Genomic DNA, 23,947 nt, shown 5'->3' with positions numbered 1-23,947 from the left:
GCAGGCGTCCGTGGAGATCCCTGGGCTGCAGCTCAACAGCCAGGATTACTTTCCTTACGTCTACTTCCACATCGACCTCAGTCTCCTTGACTAGAAAGACGAGCTGGCACACTAAGCTGTCGCACCCATGCAGACCACACGGAGGCTTCTTTCCCTCAGCCCGAGCAGTTTAAATGTCCTACAGAATTTAAATTTTTAGAGAAATTGCTCACAAAAGTTAGTTACAATTGTATTTATTTTTTTTAAGTTACAATAAAGAAATGCTCTCAGTCCTTTCGTCTCATATTCCAACATAATTCAAAACTTCAATTTTGTGAATGTTTTACACAAAGGGGAACTGCCTATAAATTGTTAACCTGCTGCCGTATCTCAAATCTTAGTGGACATTTTGTGAGGGCTTAGTAGTAACATTAAAAACCATGAGCTACGGGCCGGCCTGGTGGCGCAGAGGTTGTTTGCACCTTCTGCTTCAGCGGCCTGGGGTTTGCTGGTTTGGATCCCGGGTACAGACATGGCACCGCTTGGCACACCATGTGTTGGTAGGCATCCCACATATAAAGTAAAGGAAGACGGGCACAGATGTTAGCTCAGGGTCAGTCTTCCTCAGCAAAAAGAGGAGGATTGGCGGCAGAGGTTAGCTCAGGGCTAATCTTCCTCAAAAAAAAAAAAAAAAATTTTAAACAACAAAAAACCTTGAGCTAACTGTATAACCAGCTATATTCTCTTAGTCACTGATGATGGCCCAAAGACAAAATATTGGGCACAAAACGCAGTTCTCAACTGACAACCCATTGTTTTTCATCTTCTATATAAACTTGCTTTCCATTTCATATTTACAGATGGAACCTGACCTGGCGGGACCCCTGTAAATCAGTGTGATAGGCCTCCTGATGTTCTCATCTGAATCACAAGTCTGTAGAGAGGAGACATCAGGTCACCCCTTCAGAACATTGATTTACCGGCTAAACGTCAGACTCTGAGGTTATGATGTGGACACTAATTTCATACATTTATTGGCATTGTCCAAAATAGTATTTTATTCTTTAATGGAAAAAAGCCATTAATATTCAAATGAAAGAATCACATTAAAAAACTTACGTATGAGAAACAGCCCCCAAGGACACTCAAGCGGCAGAGGGAGGGGGAAGTGTTTTGAGAGCCCATCAGTTTTCTTCAAAGTATCACATAACAGAATACAACCGAATCCACTGGCTACAACAATTCATAGAATTTTTCATTGTTTTCTTGAGATGCACAAGTTCACTGTTGCAGTGTTTCAAATGACCAATCAAGTGCTACTTCTTGGTGGAAAAGGCCACTGGTAGATTCATCTGATTGTAAAGAATGTTCCTTCACTGCTGGAAAAATCTGCTCCCAAGAAAAGAAAACTGAAGTCTGTGCTGAGCCCTCACAACTCATCCTTCTCTAAGTCGTCGAGCTCCACGTCGCTGAGGTCAATGTCGTCTTCCACGGGAAGCTGCAACACAGAAAACCGCCGTGAGGCCGGGCAGGGTCCACTGCAGAACGAGAGGGCGCCTGCGAGCTCACCGTCTCACTCTGTAGGGACATGCTCATTCCCAGAGGAACTCGGATGACAAAGCCTGCTTCTCCCCAATAACCCAGCTCCTGCTTTTACCTTTGCCTACTATCAGACAGATGGAAAAGCTGAGAACTTACACGCAACACGATTTTAACCTACCACTCACCTCTGAAAACCGACAGCTATTTAACTGGTCCTTTTGAGGAGGATGGGGCAGAAGTGTACCGGAATAAACGCCAATTCCAAAGCTGCAATTTTGCATTTCTCTGAGACAAAAGTAAATGAACTCCAGGTGAAGTTCACCGTAGGGGTAGTGATGAGGAGAGCAGCCTCACTACTGAAATGCATCGTGGCCGCCTCCGTCAGGAGTACCAGATGCCACACAGCACTTTTGAATAGGGCGGACGGGGTGAAGGGTCTTGAAGACCCTCCCGAATGGCCCCTGAGATGAAGGTATCTCTGGCATCTGGCCAAGGCTCAGGTCTGAGGGCAACGACTCAATCTACAAGAAACCAAGATGCAGGGGGATCTGGAAAGTCCAAGAGGATGGACGAGAGCCCCAACAAAGAGTCCTGCACACACAGCCTCGGGCCCTGGGGACTCACCTCGCCGTCTTTGCCGTCCCAAGGCTCTCTGGTGCTGATGGCAGGGAACGCCCCACCTCCCACAGGGGCTGTGGATCCGCGCCCGAAGGAGAGCTCCCTGAGGGAAACAACCAAAACACACAGGTTCACAACGGACTGCTGACGAAGAAACTACTTTTTAAAATAATTGCCTACTCTGTCTATGCAGAGGCATTTCTCACCTCTTGCTCCTGAAAAACACCTCATGAATAGAATGATCTTTCCAGTCAGCAACAATAATATAACCAGGCATGAAATTCCTGACTAAGGCCTTGGCAGCAGATAAGGCCAGGTACTACCAATAACTTAAAAAAATAGCAAATGTACTTTACCAAAATACAAATTAAGTATGTAAAAACTATCAAAGTTGATTTAGAACATGGGCAAAACCAAGAATGACACTGGATCAACAAAATTCTAGACTAACTTAAGACCCCAGAGAGGCTTTCTGAAAGATAGCGTCTTAAACTAAAATTCAGTTCCTTTCCTCGGATTTCTAGCAGCGGCACTCAGAGCAGCCCCAGACACTGGAGACCTCGCAAAGGAGCACAGACATCGGTGGCCATTCTCTCACACCTCAGGCTGGAGACAGAGAAGAGCTATGCTGTGGAACAGCATGTTAGCCTTGACTTTGGCGGGTCTTGACAGAAAACACGTCACTGGAAAGATGGAGAGGCAGTCACCACACGTGAGCAAGGATTCCTTGAAAGAAGCCTCAATATCCTCCAGTGCAGGGTGCTTGGGATATGGGCAAAAGAGAAAAAACGCCCAACAGGATACCAAGTTTCCTGTATGTGTCTGACAACGGCTACCTGCATGGTGGGAAAAACTGGGTAATTTTATCCATCACCTTTGGCTACTTTGCATTTTTCACAATGTATATCGGTGGTTCTTAAATGGGGGCAATTTTTGTCCCCAGAGGACATCTGGCAATGTCTGCAGACATTTTTTCTTTTGAGGAAGATTAGCCCTGAGCTAACATCCACTGCCAATCCTCCTCTTTTTGCTGAAGAAGACTGGCCCTGAGCTAACATCTGTGCCTATCTTCCTCTACTTTATATGTGGGATGCCTGCCACAGCATGGCCTGATAAGCAGTGCATAGATCCGCGCCCAGGATCTGAACTGGCGAACCTCAGGATGCTGAAGTGGAGTGGGCGAACTTAACCGCTATGCCACAGGGCTGGCCCATCTGCAGACATTTTTGATTGTCACACACTGTGTGTGTAGCGGATGCTGCTGGCATCTAAAAGGTAGAGGCCAGGGGGGCTACCAAACATCCTATAATAAACAGGACAAACCAACTATCCAGCCCAAAATGTCAAGGTGCCAATGTTGAGAAACCTAGTAGATATATCAGTTACATTAGAAAAGAGGGTTCTCATATGCTCTACAACCCACTTTACCACCATTCACTGAACTGTACATGTCACACAGGACAGGATGCTGACTGCCATGCCAATGTACGGGCAGAAGAGAGGTATTCCACACAGGAAGTCAGACCTGTGTCTCTCAGTCTGTCTAAAATCTACGCTAGAATGGCTCAGTTTACCAGGAAGGGGCACAGGCCAATCCAAGCTCTGGCTCATGTGGGAAATACAAACGCATGTGAATAATAAAAAGCCAGCGGTTCTACCTCATGTTAGTTTTGTGTCCTTAATCAGGTTATTCATCATCTCTAAACATGAGCCTTTTCAATAAAATGCCAACGTATCTGCTACTGGACATTTGGTGGATGGGGTTGGTGCTTGAAAAACAAAAAGCTTGCTTCCTTAAAGTCAGCAGCAAGGGCAAACAAAGACTAATGGGAAGATGCCAAACCTCCTTTAAATAGTAACAAAATTCTGAGGGAACTGTGCCTTCAGAGCAGAGTTCAGTTGCTTAAAAAAAAAGGTTTTTTAATAGCCCAGTTAGGCTTCTCCCCCGCCACCATTTTCTCTGCAGGCTAAATGCTAACAGAGACCTCTTCTAACAGACAGATCCCGAGAACTCTGGCTGCTGCTTTCAAACTGAAGAGCCACGAACTGACAGTAAACTCGAGTCCTTTCTGCCCTTCCGGGTGCATAATGCACAGTCATGTACTTCTATCTTCGGGCTGCTGCCCCAGGAGGAACACACACGACCATCTCAGGGAAAGACGCGGGAATCACTAATGTCATCGTGGGTCGATCACAGCTTTCAATCGCTGCCACTACATTCATAAACTGTTAGCTTAGCTTCATCGTTACTACGTTAAACTTCTATGGGCTGTCTGAAAAACTGCACACTTGCACCGATGGTATTTTTGTTTTTGATTTTCCAACAGCCAGAGGGCGGCAGTTCTGTGGTTTTTCAAGGCTGCGTGTCAGTGCCTCTCGCCACTAGGCAGACGCAGACACCAGCTCTCGGCCAGGCCCGGGACTGACCGTTGGACGCAGGCTCCTCACCGGTGCTGTGCTCTCTGCACGTTCAGTTCTTAGAAAACCGGATTCCCATGCAGCTAGAAACAATACACCGGCAGGCAGCTTGTTTCCTTCCTATTCATCCCCACACACTTTTCTCCATTGGACCAAGCAGGTTCCGAGGTTTTCTGCCACCTCCAGGGCACAAAGTTTGAGACCCACTGGCCTGTATGATCAGACCCACTGGCCTGTATGATCTCAAGCACAAAAGTAACTGGCTCAGGTTTACAACATGCTATCGTCCCTGCACCTTTTCCATGAAGCGCATACCTCCTCTGTACTTAAAAAACTAGAAGAGGAAACCTGGTTGAAAGTAAACGTAAATAAAATTAAAGCTGGGGTAAGAACCTGTAATTTCCAATAAGTGAGTGCAAAGGCTCAATCTCACTATTGCTTACTATTCTCAGACGTTTCCTAAGTTTTCAACATTGGAATTAGCTGCTGAAAAAGGATAAGGACATCGTTCAGCAGTCCTCCTTCAATGTGCCGTCTGCTGATGAACAGGAAGCCCCTCGAGGGCAGTGCTACCTTTCCTAATCGAAACTGTTCCAGCAGCCAGGGTTCATTCATTCATGAACTATTTACCAAGAGCTTGTCATCAGCCAGGCTCCTGAGCAGTGACCAGAGAGAAAATACTGTGCAAGAGATTCAGCTTCATGGAGCTCACAGTTACGGGAAGAAGCCTTAATCAAATTACCACACATCTGAGAGAAAGCACAGGGTCAATGCCTTGCATTTGCCTAAAAGATGACCACAGTCAGTTTTAGGATGCGTTGACTAGCAGCACACGGTAGTAAGCTCTATAAATTGGGTTTGACGTTGAGAAAGCATCCAGTCATTTGCACACTGTTGGAGTTACTTTAGTATGTATACCCATTTTCAATACTGACATTCTAAAGCCAACTGCCAGAAATGGAGACCACAGCACCCCAGGACAGGGGACAAAGCACGCCGTGGGGATGAAGACCACAGCACCTGAAGACAGGGGACAAAGCACGCCGTGGGGATGGAGACCACAGCACCCGAAGACAGGGGACAAAGCACGCTGGGGGGATGGAGACCACAGCACCCCAGGACAGGGGACAAAGCACGCTGGGGGGATGGAGACCACAGCACCCGAAGACAGGGGACAAAGCACGCCGTGGGGATGGAGACCACACCACCCGAAGACAGGGGACAAAGCACGCCGTGGGGATGGAGACCACAGCACCCGAAGACAGGGGACAAAGCACGCTGGGGGGATGGGCGACCCTTAGGAGACCCTTCGGAGAATCAGGAAGAGCCAGTGCCAACTGCCAGAAGAAGGAGTTGGCCTGAGAACAGGAAAGTATTAGCATCATCCACTACACAGAATGCTTCCATGGAAACGAGAACAAAGCTCAGGAAGATGAGCTCTAATTTTTATAAACATCTAACTCTCTGGAATGTCAAATGCAAAATAATTCCATTATCGCCTGGTCTATGTAAACCTAGTTTTGAAAAAAAAAAAAAAACTGCAACAGTACCAAACAAAATGAGAACAACTCAGGAAGGCAAGAAATTACCTGAGAAACTCGTTAATGCCTTGCTCACTGAAAGATCCTTTCAGAAGGGCAAATTTCATCTTGCGCGCATTAATGGCTGCCATGGCGGGGTATCCAAACCCGCCAATGCCCAGTGCAGTCTCGAGCTCAGACTGGGCTCCAGCTTCTGTCCACAGCCACCTAGAAAAGCAGACTGGTTTTCAGAGCAGAGATCCCTTTCAAAGTAATTAGAATCTAGCAGATTTTAATTAAAGAACAAAAGACTACACTTCAAATATGTGTATTTTTTAAAGTAAAAATATCTTTTTAATTAAGGTCATTAATAGTTAATGACATTGTGAAATTTCAGTTGTATATTATTATGTGTCAGTCACCATATAAATGTGCCCCTTCACCCGTTGTGCCCACTCCCCAACCGCCCCACCCTCTGGTACCACTAAACTGTTCTCTTTGTCCATTACACTTCAAATATTTTATGGAATGAAATGGGTGCAGAAATAAATGGAAAGCAGAAGGTAAGTTTTTTGAATAATGTACTGTAGACGTGCTCTTAAGTAACCACAGCTCCTCTCTTACGTTCCCTAAACCCTAACTCCAGAATGGATTGGTCCATCTATAAGACAGTTCTCGCAGCTCCCAAAACATTACTCACTAAATTTGATGAATTTGCTGTCTTTATTACCTGAAACCCTACCAATATCATCTGGATTATCTGTGTGCTCTTTAGAAGTGTAATAACTTCTTTTAAAAAGTTATGGATATGTCATTATTCAATACACATAGAAATGCTCAACCCAATTTCTTGACGCAACTTCTACAATGGTGCAGAATAAAGAACTTCAGAGCGTGTCACACAATAAACACTCGCTGAACTAACGAAGGCACAAGGTCATTGTGAGAGTGACAGCAAGTGCCACGAGGTACCTGGGACAGCAACGCATACTGAGGATGAGAAGCAAAAAGACAAGCAGGAAGGAGACGGAGACGTACTTTATTTAAAAAGTCTGCCCAGATCCAGCCCTCACGCAGGAGAGGGTGAAGAAACACGCTTCTGTTTCCGCTTCCTTATCTAGACTTCAAGGTTGTACCAGAACTCATTTGTTACTAATTTAAGTTTTTGCTTGCTAGCCTGGGACCCCAATCACCATTTAAAACACGATTCCTATGAGAAAAAGTATGCTGTGGTACAAATAAGTGTCTAATAAATAAGAGACCTGCATTACTTCTTTTCCTCCTAGATGATGATTATTTTTGTATTTTAAAGAAAAAAACATGCCAAGGCACACAAAAGAAGACATCCTACAGAAACCCAGAGGGAACCAGATACTTTCAATAAGCACTACACTCTCCTGTCCAAACGACACTCAGATAATAAGTTCAATAACTTACCCCCACATTTTCTTTTTGTATTTGTCTGCCAACTTCAGAAGAACTTCCAAATAAGAATTTCTGCCTGCAGCTCCTGATTTAAACAGAGAAAAATTTTTAAAGGTAAAAATAAAGGCGTCTGTATCATTAATCCATTTAGAAAGTGTCCTCAGAGCAGGTAGCACAGAACAACTAAGGGCAAGCGAGTTCCAGTTCATCGTACCAGTATCAAGAATATGGGGCAGCACAGCCACGACACAGAGCTGATGCTCCTCACATGTCTTCTTGGCGATGTCCTCGTTGATGATCTGTGGGACCCAAAACACAAGGGACAGTTGGAAGGCCACATGATGCAAAACCCAAAGGTAAGCGTGAATACAAAGACTTAGCACCATCACTTTCATTAAAAAGCAAAGCAATTCAAGAGATAGGTAAGACTTCTATAATACCACCTTATATGCTTTACAGAAAGACCAACAATAACGTTCTGTAAAGGATTTCTATCATTTCTTCCAAAGCCATCTATCTGTGCTGCTGGTGAGGCACTGGCAAATATACACGGTCTCTACAATCAGAACGCCTGGCCATAGCCTGGCTCTGACACTTAATCATTTAGACAGACAGACATATTTATACGTACTACATAGTTATGTGACTTTGAGGCTCTCTATGCCTCAGTTTCCTTATATGCAAAATGAAAATAAAAATAGTATCTACCTCTAAGTGCTAATGGGAGAACTAAAAGAGAAAAATCTACATAAAAGCAGAACAGTGTCTGCGACAGGGTTAGGTGCTCAATAAATGTTAGCTATTATTTCGAGAACAATAAATGGAAGTGGCTGGATCCAATCTATTTTTAAGAAGCTTAGGTACACTTTTGCTCATAGTGCAATTATTTTAGTACTAAAAGGTATGAAAAGCAGCAATTTATCAGATAGGTTTTGCCCATTTGAAAGTACATAAAACACTTAAAAGAAAGCATTTTAAAAAAGGGAAAGAGCTAATGTGAAGAGACAAAAAGAGGGTCACTGCTTTAACACCCCCATCAGACTGGAAGAGCTTTCCTTACTAGGAATGACTGAAGCCGTTACCTCAAGCAGCTCAGGAGGTGGGGCGTTATCAGAAAACAAATCGAGGGCCCGTGAAATGATGTCTGATCTTGTCCGCCCCCCATCGTAATCCACAGGAGACTCGCCCTTCTGAAATATCTTGATTGTAGGAAATCCCCTAATCTATTTAAAAAAAAAGATCAGAGTACAAAATCAAATTAACATTTAGTAAGAAATACAATAATCTTTACGGTTTCTAAAACTACCTTATAGGTAATTTAATGTAACAAAAATACTCCCTAGCCTGCATCACTGTCTAAGGGATAACACACAGAGGTCTGTAATCAGGGGGTTTTAACAGCCTGACAGCCAGGCTTAGCCAAATTGTATCAAGTACGTATCCAGGGTTTGGATACGATGTGTCTGCTCTAGAACAAACGGACCAACTTCAAATACCACATGAACAACCTGTAAAAGCTTGGGCAAGTTGAAAGTCACAGTGAGCACACAGTAGTGAGACTGGGGGAAAAGAAAAACAAAACAACCGTCCTGAGTTCCAGACTCACTAATTCATTATGACAATAAAGTGACTTAATTTCTTCATTACAAAATGGCTAACCATCTCCCCTCCTACCTCACAGGGGGGCCTGGAGTCCTGCACGAAGTCACAGTTGAAAATACTGCGTATTTCACAGAGAAATGGGCCTGAGGGATACACTCACCCCATAGCGGCTGGCCAGCACCTGGTTGACGGTAGCGTCCACAGCTGCGAGTTTCACTTTCCCTTTCGTTTGCTCTTTGACCTCTGTAGCTGCAGCTGCCCATTCTGGCTCCAGGCTGTAGAAAAATATATTCACTTTAAAAGGGTATTTCAACTCTCAGCACAAGTACTCTGTGTGCATTTTCTGCCCAATCCAGTTAAATCACACTTGGAAAACATTTTATGTGTAGCTTTACGAAAGATACGATGCGACCCTTCACACATTTGCTTCCCAGGCCTTTGTCACTCCCCTCAAATCTGGATGCCAGCTCCCTGTTAACCCTTGACGATATGACAAAGGAAACCCTTGGCACTAATGCCAATGTTTAACATTCATTTAGAGTCAGAGCTTTTCTGGAGGAGAGCCTGGTGATCATCTCTGCTCCCGTTCAGCTCTTTCAAAGTGAGCTGGACAAACACACTAAAACCACCGCGACTTAAAAAGTACTCAGTAAAAAGCACTTACTTTTTACAGTGTCCACACCAAGGAGCATAAAACTCTACCATCCAAACATCTTCACTGTCAAGGACGTTCTTATCAAAGCTGTCATCCGTCAGCTCAATCACATCTTTCTTACTTGAGCTTTCACTTCTACCCTGTCATTTGTGACATTAAACATTAAACTACAATTTGGCCAAAAAGCACACTATTCCTCTTCTAAATGCACTAACTACTTCTACATCTTACCAAAGTTTTGAGTTTTTCCTTCAAGTGAAAACTATTTTACTCAGGTTGGGGACATTCCTTACTGTTACTTTTACCTCTATCACCTACTATTTTTAAGAGAAACCTCAACATGGCTCAAAGAACCACCTTAATAACATTATTCTAACTCAGACTCAAACACAGCTGCCGCTGTGTCCCAGGATGCTAAACATAACTAGTTACTACCTTTTCATAGATCAAGAAAGCTGAAAATTGCAATTAATCCTTCTCTTTTTTCAGAGAAATTTCTTCAGTGCTAACCCTAAGCAGCAGTCAGTCTGGCTATCTTGCTGTGTGTGGCCTGGGCCAGCAGCCATGGAGGCAGGGAAGACAGCTGGGCTCATTAAACGCCTAAGTTTGAAATAAAACACGAGAGTATGAAATCTCTGTAAACTCGAAGTCTGTGTAGAGTTAGTTTTACCAGCCTCCTAGAAGAGAGAAGGGCCATTTTATACATATTTATCAGTAAGAAATTATTATTTTTTTTAAGATTGGCACCTGAGCTAGCATCTGTAGCCAATCTTTCTTTTGTTTCCTTTTTCTCCCCAAATCTCCCCGGTACATAGTCCTATGTTCTAGTTGTGGGTCCTTCTAGGTGTGGCATGTGGGACTCCGCCTCAGCAGGGCCTGATGAGCAGTGCCATGTCCGCGTCAGGATCCGAACCAGCGAAACCCTGGACCGCTGAAGGGAAGCACACGGACTTAACCACTTGGCCACGGGGCCAGCCCCCATCAGTAAGAATTTAATGTCTTCTCACAAGAACATAAGTACATCGTGGTTAAACTTCACAACTTCATACAGGGGCATCTAAAATACCAATCCATAGAACAGGAACTTCTTTCTCTTCTTCCTTATCCATTTATGCAGAATTTTCCAGGGATTTTGGGCTGACTGCCACAGATACAGGCCAAGAGGTCATCCAAATTTCATCCTTGTCTGCCCAAAGTCAGTGGGGAGGAGAGCTGGTCTCTCCACTTTGGAGCTCTGAAGGCCAGGGATCCCAGGGCCCCAGCAACCTTGGCCTGGAGCTCTTTCTCCCTCTACAGTCCAAACTCTTCTGTCAGCCTGGGACAAGGATGCCTAGCTGGGGGCCTGGGTCTCGCCCTGCAGTTGTGGCAAGACGCCCTGGGGCTGACTGCCTATGGTGACAGTGATTCTGAGGTGGCCAAATGAGCAGGCTAGGTGGCTGATTCTGTCTGGGATCAGCTGACTCAACCTCCTGTTATTTTTTAAATAAAAGATAACCAACTTAAAATGTTAAAACAAAAAATTATCTTCTACAAGGAGTTTACACTCAGGCTTCACAATCACCACACACATTAAAAGTTGACACCATACAGCCTTACCTGTTTTCCAGAACTATATCCACCGCTCCTTCCCCCAAGGCGATCCTTGACGAGCTGGCGCAGAGCACTGAGAGCAGCATCTACAATGGCCTCACCACTTCTGCCACCTACAGGAAGACAAAGGATGATCAGAAGAACGGTGCTGGGGGGCTGTGCGCCTGTCTGATGCTACCTAAAGACTTGCACCTTTACAGATTTGTCAGTGTCATCTGATGTTCACACAGACCTAACACCAGGTGTATTTAAGAGAGAGTCAATTTCTCCCCAGCATACATTTCACGCTAGACTTTACACTTGGAAAACCAATTCCTCTTCTTCAGTTTTAGGTTATTAGCAGGAACAAGAATGTCCTGGTCACCTATAAATATCATCTCCTAATGGGAATAATTCACAAATGTTTACTGAATATATAAAATGTACACAGATGAATAACATGAATAACTATCTAGGTAAAAAAGGAGGAGAAGTACCGAATGAGGAAAATAAAAGAAACTTTTTCTATGAGATAACAGAAAAGACCATGGACAAAGCAGGCTATGAGGGGTCTGAAGCTAAGCAACTGGAAAGCAATCCCGGGCCTCTTTTTGCTACCTTGCTTAGAAAACACTGTGATTTTAGGCTTTTAGATTCTGTAGCTGAACTTACTCCTAATACAAGAAGCAACAAACTGTACTAAAACTCAGTGATGACAACAGCCTTTGGAAGTTTACCAAAAACTATATGCTCAAGAAAAAGGGGCCATTAACTGAGTCACAAGTATATGGATAATATATGCCATGAGGGTATCTTCAGAGTTCAAGGGTAAAACTCTAATAAAATCTCTTCAGAAAGTTTCATCTTTCTTTTTTTAAAAACAGTTTTCTAATCAAACTGCCCAGGGAGAGAGGAAAACTTCTGAGAATACTTCAGACCTGACATTGAAAGAAATACAGCACAGCAATGCTCTGAATACGTTCAGAGCATCTTGTAACACATCCCTAGTTGGCAGGACCACACATCACTTCCTCACACAGAAGGCAAGACCTCAACATAAAAACAGCCTCTGCTCCATCTTCTGAGCCAGTGCCCCTTCCACCAAGCTTTACCTGGAACTACACCAAGAAATAAACCAGGAAAGACGACAGAGGGTTTTCTCACTCTAGACCAAAGGTCAGCAAACTCTTCCAGAAAAGGGCCAGACAGTAATTATTTTCCATTTGGCAGGCCACACTATCTGTTGCTGCTACTCAATTCTCCTGCTTTAGTGTGAAAGTAGCCATAAGCAATACGCGAATGACTGTTTTCGAAAACCTTTATTTACAAAAATATGCAGCAGGCCAAATGTCAACCCCCATTCTAAACATTCTATTTTTATAAGTTAGCAAAGCAAACAAACTATTATTCCAAAGCAGATGTTTACTCAGAAAAATGAAACTGATCATTTTATGGGACTTCAGAGCTGGTGAGTCTAGAAGAAATGTCATGTCTAAGGCCCTATCTCCAAGTAGACCCCCAGCTGGGAGATGTACCAACTACATCGATATTTACCAAGTTATATGCTTTACATGTACTCTGTCAATGCAACTTCTAGCAGCCTAAAATAGGTCTTCACACCCCATTTTACAGGTAAGAAGCAAGTCCAGAGATTAGGTGCTGTGTCTAGCCCGCAGTTACACCCAGGCCAGGCTGTCTTCAGAGTTCCCTCTCTAGGTTCTGCACGCACTCCCTTCGCTTCCCTTTTCTGAGGATGTCTTCTCTCTCAGCTGATGCAAAGCAAGACCCTAAGTTCAGACAACACAATAGCATTCTGCTTTCCTGTGATGCTGATTCTCCCCCCGCCCAACCCCACAAACTTGTTCTTCTCACAAAGAGCAAAACCTAAGACGTCAGACTCTAAGCTCAGTCACTGATATGCCCCAGGTGATGAAATCTTAAAAAATGATCAAATGAGCATAATTTAAATACACTATGCCCAATACTTTTATTAGGACCCTGGATATAGCTCAACCTAGCAATTCTGATTTTCCTAATATAATGATCTGTTTGTGAGATCTTAAATAAAACACCAGGACTATTCTATGAAAGAACAGAGTGACTAAAATAACATTTACCCTTGAGTCTAGAGCCAGAATCCTCTCTTTAGTTGCCTCAGTGAGTCACAGCAAATACAATTTACTTATCTACACAAGAGGGAGAATTTGTGGTACTTATTTCTTATCAATAGGAGACTACATAACAGCTTTAATACTCAAATACTGTATGTGTTTACAAGGCATAAAGATCCTCAGGCAAAATATTCCACAGTAACATCAATAGTTTAAATTGACTATCGAGTTAGGCCCTCCTGTTTTTCACCTACCTGCTCAAATTAAGATTCCGACCAGGGGAACGGAGAAGTTAGGAAAAGTCCTTACCCTGATAATCTTCTGGTCTGTTTTTGTTGGATCCAAAAATCTTAATGGTAGGAAATCCCTGAACACCGTATTGACCTCCTAAGGACTGATGTTTATCTGCATCAACTGCACCAACTTTTACAACATCCTGCGGAAATACAAAAGAAATACCTATTTTTCCTTCAACTGAAGCAGATTCCACAAGAACCCATCATCTGATTCACGTAGACTGACAAACAAAATGAAGGGCAGGGCATGGTTTACAGTCGGAATTAATGAGGGCCGTGGCCTGGGAAATCATGCCTGAACCGAATGAAGGGTGAAACGCAAGTCAGCCCATGGAGACCGCTCTGCAGCTCCCAGAATGAGCACGACTAAGAGTAGTTAGGTCATTTATCTGGGAAACAGAATTGATAAAAACAGACAACACAAAAATTTATACATATCCCTTTGCTCCTTACATGATTTTGGCACCAGAAAAAGGGTTTTGAGCTTCAATATGCAAATTAGGGGCCATCTTGGTGGAGCAGCGGTTAAGCTCCACGTGCTCCACTCTGTGCTCGGGTTCACAGGTTCAGATCCCAGGCGTGGACCTACACTACTCATCAAGCCATACGGTGGCAGCATCCCACATAGAAAATAGAGGAAGACTGGCAACAGGTGTGAGCTCAGAGCCAATCTTCCTCACCAAAATAAATAAATAAATACATAAATAAGATGCAAAGTAACTTCCTATTGTACATCAAACCTGCTTGTATACTTATTTAAACATATACAGGTGAATGTGGACATCTTAGAAACTTACTTTTAACGCAGTGGCTACTTTTTTCCATTCTGGGGTTAATCTTTGGCAGTGGCCACACCTTTTAGGAGATGAAAACACAAATAAGACAACAATTAGTCTTTGATCGTCAATTCAAAAAACATCCACCAACAGTCTACTGAGTGACAAGCACTGGAGGTGAGGGCCTGCAGGGGGAACAAGCGCCAACCAACACTATCAGTGACTGGAAGGGGCTCAGCACTGTATGACTGCACCACAACCCTTTTTCATATTATAACAAAAAAAGCTTCTAAACTACTGCTCAGTTCAATTATATTGAAAGAGTTTAAACAAACTCTTATCGTTAGTAACTCTATCCCTGAGCAGGAACTTCAGTGTTTATCTGGTCAAGTGTGCACCTCTATGTGTGGTCCCAGCTGTCAGGCTACGCAACTGCAGATTCTTGGGCCCCACGAAATCAGAGTTCCCGGAGAAGGGGTTTGGGGTCCTACTAGTGATTCTTACATCTATTAAGGTGAGACATTCCCTGATCTGCTCCAAACTTTTCATTGTAGCGACGACGCATCTGCATTAGAGCCTAAACCTCAATGCTCTCTGGCTCCCACAAGCAGCTTGTAGAGTTAAAAATGCACAGAGAATCCCAAATCAGTAAGCCTAACAAGCTGAAAAGCACTTGACACCACAAGGTGGTGACAAAAGAGCAAGAGAGACAAGAACACAAGGAAAAACAACCTTAATCTTTTAGGTACTAGTATTTGAAAAAAATTGTGCAACATAATACACAGAAAAGTGCTTTTAAAAAATTCTATACACACAAATCTGTTTGATTTATACCATTCACTGAGGTTGTAGGTAGCTATACCGTGCACATTCAGTGTTGTATAACATCTGTTTTATGAAGATAACCACAACCAGTTTATCCACAGATGATTTGCTGTTTTTAAACAAAGTGAATTCTAATTTGGTCTCTAAGGACCTAATGACCAAATGCCACGTGCCAGCATCGTGACGAGCACTCCTCACAGACGATTTCATCAGCACCAGGACCCTGAAGGCGGGCCTAGCTGTTATTATTTTACAGACGATGAGACAGCACGTGGGACGGTAAAGACCACCCAATATCACAGAGTCATCCAGTGACAGCTGCCTGACAGGCCTTTCTGACTCCAGATCCCACATTCTTCATCAGTGCGTAGTACTGCCTTTCACAGGGGCCTAAGCTTAACCCACTATTTTAGAAGTCAGGATCTTTCAGGGAAATGTCCTGAAATGCTGATTCTACATACTTACACATAGTTAAGTTTAGCTATTTAGGTAAGCTACTTAAAAGCCCAGGAGGCCAAAATTTCACAGGAGTTTATGCCCTTTTAGTTTCAGTTTATTCTATCAAAGGACTCAAATCAGAGACTGTCAGAGTCTATACTCCCTCCTATTTCAATGTTAAGTGATGTAAAGATAGATCGAAATGCCAAATAAATATAAACACAGCAGCACACCCTCTAACCCACGGGCTCTTCACCTGGGTCCACAGACCCCCCAAAGGATCAGTGGACAAAAATTCAGGGACTCTGTGAACTCTGATGTGGGGAAAACACCCCTCTATTTTCACTAACCTGTAATTGAAATTTAGGGTTTCCTTCAATTACGAACATTAACAACATACCACAGTTGGTCAGTACTTGTGACTTTGACACGAATAAAAATCACGGCTATTTTCATATCACCACTATCGCTGTTGCAGATGTCTTTAAACATCACGTACACTCATCACTGTCTCAGAATTGTGGTCGCTAGCTGTTAGACCTGCGGCTGGATCTCCAGTAAAAGAGTACTACCTAACCACATCAAGATTTATCTTAGTATTTCATAACATTATTTCAATATCTTAGGTTTCCTTGGTGATCCTATATGCTGTATTTTATACATGTAGAAAATAGGAACCTTCACCAAGCTGCCGAAGTCCAAGCACAAAAAGAAGTTAAAAGCACCTCTCCTCATTAGACAGTCTCTGACCCACAACACTAGGAAGCAAAATTCTGCCCGTGTAACAATAACTAACTCCCGCATCCAGATCCTGTCTTCTCAGCTATGCCGTCTGGTTTAGGTTGGGAAGGAAGTATATTCTCTTACATCGTAGCTCCCCAAAACAAGATCAAAACTAGTAAAAACTGCATACAAAGGCATTAAAAAATGTTTGCACAATTACTATTTGTATAGAATTCTCATTTGAATTTAAGAAGCAAAAGACAAATAGGAGCTTTTTTAAAAAAAATAATAAAGGCATGAAGAGAAACAGGATTCAATGTGGCAACATAAACTTTTAAAATAGAAGGTTTTTTTGCTGAACTGAATGGTTTCATGGTCTTCCAAAGAAAAAATTAAAGCAATAAAGGGAAACCTTTCATCAGGCATACCTTAAATGCGCCACCTCAGGTAAGAAGAATTTGTAAGCATTTCACTTACTACCCTACATGAGCTCACAAGGCATAGCTCACATCTAAAAGGACTAGTCTGGGTCGCAGATCACCACGCAATTAACCCGCACAGATACACACTTGCTGGTGCTCGGGTCGCCTCTCAAGGAACTTGCGGCCTGCGAGTTTAGAGCTGTGACAATCTCGTGCACATTTTGTACTGTTTCCATACTTCTATTTGTTGGTTTTTCGTTTTGTTTGCATTAAACGCAGTAATACATAAACAATTAGTGCAATGCTGTATTTTGATGACATATAATTGTGAACCCTTAATTTCAATGATAATTATGTATCCACTCCACAAGGGATTTTTCCAGCAATGAAGGTAAAGTAAGAGAAGACTTTTAAAAGTAAACTACATTTTCTAATTACATATTTCTGGAAGCAACGCTCTTCAAGAAACAGAATGGAGTCAATCACTGATTCTTCCCTTTCCTTCACCCAATATGCTTTCTGCAGAAAACCAGTTTCCCTTCCACCTCCATCCCACTTACCTCATCATATAGATCTTCCTAAAATTACAAGGCTTTTATTTTTCTTTCTTGCAACAATTAGCTACTTCAACCATCTTTTTTTTTTTAATTGACTTAATCTCCAAGGCCTTTAACAGATCAGAACTTGTGGAGTATCCCATTTCCCTCTCCTCTACTTCTTTTAAACCAGCAGTAAACTAGACGGCTGAATAAAATCACACTTTGATAAAATTAGAAGAAATACTACATAAATAATCAACAACTATTTTATAATACTTACCACGGAGCATAGAATTCTACAAGCCACAAACTATCACTCTGAATAACTTCTCGGTTGAAATTTGATGGAGTTAATTCGATTACATCATCACTAGAGGAATACAGACCATTCACTGCTAGAAACAAGGTGCAGCTCATCAGACCTGGAGAAACAACAAAAAGCACACCATTAATGGCAGGCTTCATGCTCCGACAGGAGACCCGGGCAAGCCAAGTCTTCCTCAGCTGAGCAGGGCCCTTCACGCAGGACGGCCCCGGCCAGGACCCTCCTAACCCCTCTGCCCTGCCCCCCGACTGCTGCTGGGGCCCCTGGAATTTTACTCCCACTGGTGCGGTGCCCAGCAGGAAGGGAACAGACAGTCCACACGCTCACCTCTTGGGCTGCACTAGAAAGTTTTAAATACTATTCTTAGTGCTTTTCAGGTATCAACACCCTCGTTCTTTACAACCACCCTATGAGGCAGGACTATCACTGCCACCCTATGAGGATGATCATATAATTTCTTTCTTTTAATCTGTTGATGCAACGAATTACAAGTGAGACTGACCCGTGTTCTAAGGTAGTGCATTATTACGCCACCTTAGTCACGTTTTCATACGCTTATTTTGTAAATAGGATTTGGAAGATTTCAAATGAAACTTTTTGGAATAACTCAATGGTAAATTACTTCTGAAAGGAATGTACACCGATGTTAATTTTTCTATTGCCAAATCCTCCACCTTACACTTAACAGCACTTTCAAGTCACTTTCAAATCCATTTGTCACTTGACTGTTCCCAGCATTACTAACTAGAGAGCGGGAATCATCCCTATTTTGTAAATAAGGAAACAAAGGCAGAAAAAGATCACGTGGCCCACGATGGTCATGCGTCTAACAGGCAGGGCAGCTCTGTGACTTCTACTTCCGAGCTCTTCCCATTACACCATGCTGTCTTTTAGTGCTCAAGATCAAAAGGTTCAGTATGCCATGGGCGTGAATAACAATTACATTGTTGAAGAATATTACATTTGAATTATAGATATAGGTAGTATAGTAGGAACTTACGAAATGAAACTGTGGACTTACTAAAGGTGGTGTGAAGCCACTAAAGAAAGGGTTTTCATTCCGGGGGTATGATCAGATTTGCTTTCTAGAAAGAGCATGTATTCTGGCTGCAATGTGGACAGTGGATGGGGACTTATCAGGAGAGCAGCGTCACACAGACCAATGGAAAAACAGAATGAGTAACAGTAACAAATGCTGCTGGGAGGTCAAGTAGAAAAGACTGAAGACGTCCAGGGCACATAACGACAAAGAGGTCACGGGGCCCCTGGCAGTGGTGGTGGAGTAGTGAAAGTAAGCAGCAGCCAGTCTGCACAAGACTGGAGAGAGGAGGAGGGAACAAGCTGGTGACAACTACAGCTCACTTTTTAAAGAAGTTTCATCATAAAGGGCAGGAGAGAGCAAGCAAATGTGGGGCAGAAGGAAAGTTTCTTTAAAAGATGGGAGTGATCTAGGGGCTGGCCCCGTGGCCGAGTGGTTAAGTTCGCGCGCTCCGCTGCAGGCGGCCCAGTGTTTGGTTGGTTCGAATCCTGGGCGCGGACATGGCACTGCTCATCAGACCACGCTGAGGCAGCGTCCCACATGCCACAACTAGAAGAACCCACAACGAAGAATACACAACTATGTACCAGGGGGCTTTGGGGAGAAAAAGGAAAAAATAAAATCTTAAAAAAAAAAAAAAGAAAAAAAGATGGGAGTGATCTGGGGCTGCTCCGTGGCTGAGTGGTTGAGTTCACACACTCTGCTTCGGCAGCCGGGGGTTCATGGGTTCACACCCTGGGTGCAGACCCAGCAGCACTCATCAAGCCATGCTGTGGCAGTGTCCCCCAAAGAAGCTCCAGAATGACCTACAACTAAGATATACAACTATATACTGGGGCTTTGGGGAGGAAAACACAAAAAGACGGGAGTGATCTGAGCTGGAAGGGAAGACATACGTGAAAGAGGAGAGACTAAAGATAGAGTACAAGGCATAATGGAACAAAATGCCCAGAGTCAGGAGTAGGGGACGGGGTGGCCCGTGACAGGATGACCTCCTCTTCCATTTCAAGAGGTGGGAGAGGGTGAGTGTGGGTGGAGGTCAGGCCAGCCAAAGTGGGGCTCCCTTGATTATCTGTGCTATCCAATACGGTAGCCACCAGCTACATGTGGCTACCCCAAACTGAGATGTTCGGAAGGTGTAAAAAAAACACACTGAGGGGCTGGCCTGGTGGCATAGTGGTTGGGCTCGCACTCTCTGCTTCAGCGGCCCAGGGTTCACAGCTTTGGATCCCAGGAAAGGACCTGCACTGCTTGTCAAGCTGGGCTGTGGCAGCATCCCACATAAAGTAGAGGAGGGTCAGCATGGATGTTAGCTCAGGGCCAATCTTCCTCACACACACAAAAAAAGCAAACTGAATTTCAAAGACTTGGTAGGAAAAAAAAATGTAAACTACCTCATTAATATTTTTTATATTGATTAGCTCTTGAAATAGTATTTTAGATATATCAGGTAAACGTATATTAAAACTAACTTCACCTGGTTCTTTTTGCCTTTTTAAACATTGCTACTAGAAAATCTTAAATTACATATAAAGTTTATTTTCTATTGGATGGTGCTGCTCGATAATCTTTTCATTGCTGCAGGAGAGATTAAGTAGAGTTTGACATATTTAACAAAGCAAGTAAATCAAGACCTAAGCAGAGACAGCCCTAATACTGAATAAGCTTGAAAGAAAAACTGGTCCTAGAAAATCCCCTAGGGAGGTCTACTACTTGTAAAGACATTTATCTTTTTTTTGTAAAATTAATATGAATTGATATTTGTTCAATACATTGGGCTCACTGTGAAATTTTCAAAAATGGAAAAAAAGGGAGAAAAACCACCAACAGTCCCATTAGAAGAAACTACTGATATTTTGGTGAATATCCTTACTGACCTCTCTCTACACAACACAGTGGTCTCAAACGTTATTGTATTTATATAAATGCAATCTTACTATTCTGCCCCTTCTGTAACCTTCTTTCACTCAAAATAAATTACAGACATTTTCTACGAAAGTAATTAATGATTACTCATTACCCCCATGTAAGCATTTTTAATGGCTCTATCATGGCGCCAATGCACTGCTGACAGAACTTGATTGTTCCCAATTTTTCATTATTAACAGGTCAATGCTGAAAATTCTTATACTTCCCCCCCCAAATGAATATGATTATTTCCTTAAGAGAAAATCTTACAAGGGGGATTGAGTATCTAATATTTATATATATAAAATATATACATTTTATGAATAAATATATATACCTGTCCAACTACCCTCCAGAAACTGACATCTTAACTAAGACTTACATGACACTATGTATCAGGCATGGTTCTAAACATCTAAGATCTATTAACTCATTTAAGAACTCTATGTGGTATGTATCATCATGCCCATTTTCAGTCCAGGAAATGGAGATACAGCAAAGGTAACTTGTCTAAGGCCACGGAATTAGAAAGAGCACATGGTTATGCAACCCGAATTTTTAACCAAAGGACTGGAGACTGCAGGAGCACAATGCCAAGGCGGGTCATCCTCTGGACCATGGCAGGAGAATCAGGTTCCTTCCCTCCTCCTGCCAATCAGGGACAGAGCTGCAGAACGCACTCTCCTCCTCAGCTGTTCAAGCAGGCCGGAGTCACCAAGGGCTGGACCGGGATTCTCACCTCAGGAAGGTGCTTCCTTTCCACTCAAGGATGGTCATGACTACCGACACTCAGTGTAACACAGACTCGGGCTATTTTTTTTTCTAGTAATGGTAGTAGACTTTAGTCAAGTACTTGTCTTTAAAACCTGCCTGGTTCTCACAAGAGCCTCCCCTCTTTATAAATGGCTATCCAGTGGAAATGTCTGGATGTAAAGGTTCGAAATCTAAATTCCTTAAAAGGCAATTTGACCTGGTAGGGTTAGAAGCAAATTACACAATACTCAGAAAAACAGATGAAAAGATGTATAAATACCAACAGCATAAAAGTAGCCAGTAACTACCCCCTACAAAAACCCTCAAGAAAACAACAAAACCCTCGGCTCACTTAAGACGGTAAAGCAGGTCAAGGCTGACCAATAATCTGGTTCTGAAGCACCCGTCGCCCTTCCACTCACTGATAAGGAGCACCAATGAGAAACTGGAACATCCGAGTGTCTACAATCTATGTGAGCAGATGGTTTTGCCATCTGTGGCTTCCCATTATTCCTCCACGGTAGTTACGGCTGTTATAAATCCACATCAGCAACATCTCGGTCCCACACCTGCCAGCAAGAGTACGTGGTCCCAAAGCACTCATCTAGAAACCACCAGGGCTCCCAAGAAGGCTGACTACATTTATTAAAATAACGAGTTAATTGATAGAATCATACTCTTTTGAGAGCCTACTCTGAATGCACTCATGGGCAACTAAATAAAAACTAAATTCTTTTTCCCTCTACTCTCTCTACAGGAATACAGCAAATATTTATACACTGTTTACTCTCTTTAGACATACAGTAACTGATTCATCCCGAGAACAACGCTATGGGGTATAGTAGCCCAGAGTGGTTAAGTAACTTACTCCCAGTCACACAGCTAGGAAATACGGAGGAGGGCCGGCCAGGTCTCCAACCCCGTGGTCTGGATCCAGAGTGTTCTGGTAAGGACTGCTGGAGCGCCTTGGTTGGGACTAGGGGGAGCCCAGAGGACAGGATCCTCAAACTCACTCACTGTAGCGTCTACACCAGACATTTACGTAATGCATCAAAGTCTGAACTTTTTTTTTCTTTTTTCTGCTTTTTTTCTCCCCAAATCCCCACAGTACATAGTTGTCTATTTTACTTGTGGGTCCTTCTAGTTGTGGCAAAGTCTGAACTTGTAACAACGAAACCGAGCCTCATGACCTCTGAAGCGCTCCTGCACCCTGGGCCCAGCTTCGGGAGGAAGGCACTGCTCCCTTTCTAAGGCGACTCCCCCCAGGCCTCCTTCCAGGACTGGGTTTGGATGTCTCAGCCTTTCTTACAAGCAGGACTTCCATGCACAGGTGGGAAGGACCAGCCGCACGGGGAGGCGCCCGCGACTCTCCCGGACACTCTGGGGTCTGAGGACAGGCCCAGAACAGGGTCCTCCTTTTACGTCGCCCCCAATCCGCACCCTCCGCCAGGGACGAGCCAGGGCCGGTCGGGGCGGCTCAAACGCGGCCGGGCCGCCGCCCCTCCACCGGGAGCTCGGCACCCCGCGCTCGGACTGTCCCACGGTCCCCGGGTCCTGGGTCCGAGCGCAGCCCAGGCCCCCTCGTGCCCGCGCACGCGCTCCCTCCGGGTGGGCAGCGGAAGCCCCCTGAGGGCGCCCTCCCCTCCGCCCGAGGGTCGGCGCGGGGGCTCCGGCCAAGGGCAGCCTCGCCCCCGGGGCCCCGCCGCCCCCGGGGTCCCCTCCCGGGTCCCCCGCGTGGGCCGGGCCCACGCCCGCCCGCCCGGCGCCAGCCCGGCCAAGGCCAGGCGCCCGCCCGCCCCCCGGGCCGCGGCCCGCCGTGGGGACTCGGGACCCCCAGCTGGCCCCTGGAGGAGGGGGCCGCGCTCACCGAACACCACGCGAGCCATGCCGAACGCCGCGCCGCCGCGCACCCCGCCGCCGCCTCAGCTCTGCCGCGCCGCGCCCCCGACACCCCGGTCCCGCCCTCTGCCCACCAGGCAGGCGCCAGGCGGCGCGGGGGGCGGGCCGGAAGGCGCTCGCCAAGCCGTGGCCGCGGCTCATTGGTCCCTGCAGGCTTCGCTCACCCGCGTAGCCAATGGGAGGCGGCCGGGTAGAGGTTCCCGGTTTGGTTTTTTTAACGGAGGCGGGGCTAGCGGCGGAAGGAGGGACTTGCGGGGGGCGGGGCGGTGCTGACCAACCTCTCCTTTTGCCCGGGCCCTCGAATCATCCCGCCCCTCCTGGGCTTTCGGTACTTTTCCCGCTGACAGTCCAGTACCTGGTTTTTCTTCTCTCTCGGCCGCCCCACCCCCTGTCCCTGTCCCCGACGAGCCCCGTTCCACGTCTTGCTTATCCCTTGCCTCCCTCCACTCCCCACCCCTTAACCCTCTTTGTCCCCAGGGAGGATAACTTTCTTTGGGCCCTCAGAGCATCTAGGACCTTATTAGATGACATGTTAATTTTTCTTGTGTCCGGACGAGTATGCAGT

The 23,947-nt window shown here is 44.6% G+C and overlaps 2 protein-coding genes across 12 annotated transcripts in view; one reads left to right on the top strand and one right to left on the bottom strand.

Moving 5' to 3' along the window:
• The window catches only part of ATP6V1C2 (ATPase H+ transporting V1 subunit C2), a 54,067-nt gene extending 53,795 nt beyond the window's left edge, over positions 1-272 (top strand). For all 11 annotated transcript variants that reach the window (XR_011504206.1, XM_014864597.3, XM_070512613.1 and 8 more), the window contains one exon: positions 5-272. Coding sequence is in view for 10 of the 11 variants with exons in the window: in XM_014864597.3 (XP_014720083.1) it covers positions 5-94 (90 nt within the window). In the remaining variant the exon portion in view is untranslated. The remainder of the gene's footprint in view (positions 1-4) is intronic.
• On the bottom strand, positions 218-23,500 carry PDIA6 (protein disulfide isomerase family A member 6). Its single transcript, XM_014864592.3, has 13 exons — positions 23,351-23,500; positions 17,739-17,880; positions 14,533-14,590; positions 13,749-13,875; positions 11,356-11,462; positions 9,769-9,899; positions 9,265-9,379; positions 8,585-8,725; positions 7,717-7,801; positions 7,515-7,587; positions 6,147-6,305; positions 2,146-2,242; positions 218-1,477 (listed from the first exon to the last, which is right to left on the bottom strand). The coding sequence occupies exons 1-13, from the start codon at positions 23,367-23,369 to the stop codon at positions 1,409-1,411; spliced, it is 1,323 nt and encodes a 440-aa protein (XP_014720078.1). The 5' UTR covers positions 23,370-23,500; the 3' UTR covers positions 218-1,408.
• Positions 23,501-23,947: the final 447 nt, after the last annotated feature.

Source organism: Equus asinus, chromosome 6 (genome assembly GCF_041296235.1).
Source record: "Equus asinus isolate D_3611 breed Donkey chromosome 6, EquAss-T2T_v2, whole genome shotgun sequence".
Taxonomy (NCBI): domain Eukaryota; kingdom Metazoa; phylum Chordata; class Mammalia; order Perissodactyla; family Equidae; genus Equus; species Equus asinus.
Note: the sequence above shows the minus strand (reverse complement) of the source record. Positions and strands in the feature narration are given on the sequence as shown.

What these genes read in the sequence shown, in the direction of transcription:
- PDIA6 (XM_014864592.3), bottom strand. An exon ending in TGGTGTGGACACTGTAAAAA is followed by an intron (nt 9,380 to 9,768) that starts GTAAGTGCTTTT and finishes ATTTTTCTACAG; the next exon opens with CCTGGAGCCAGAATGGGCAG. An exon ending in GGCATTAACGAGTTTCTCAG is followed by an intron (nt 2,243 to 6,146) that starts GTAATTTCTTGC and finishes TGTTTCCCTCAG; the next exon opens with GGAGCTCTCCTTCGGGCGCG.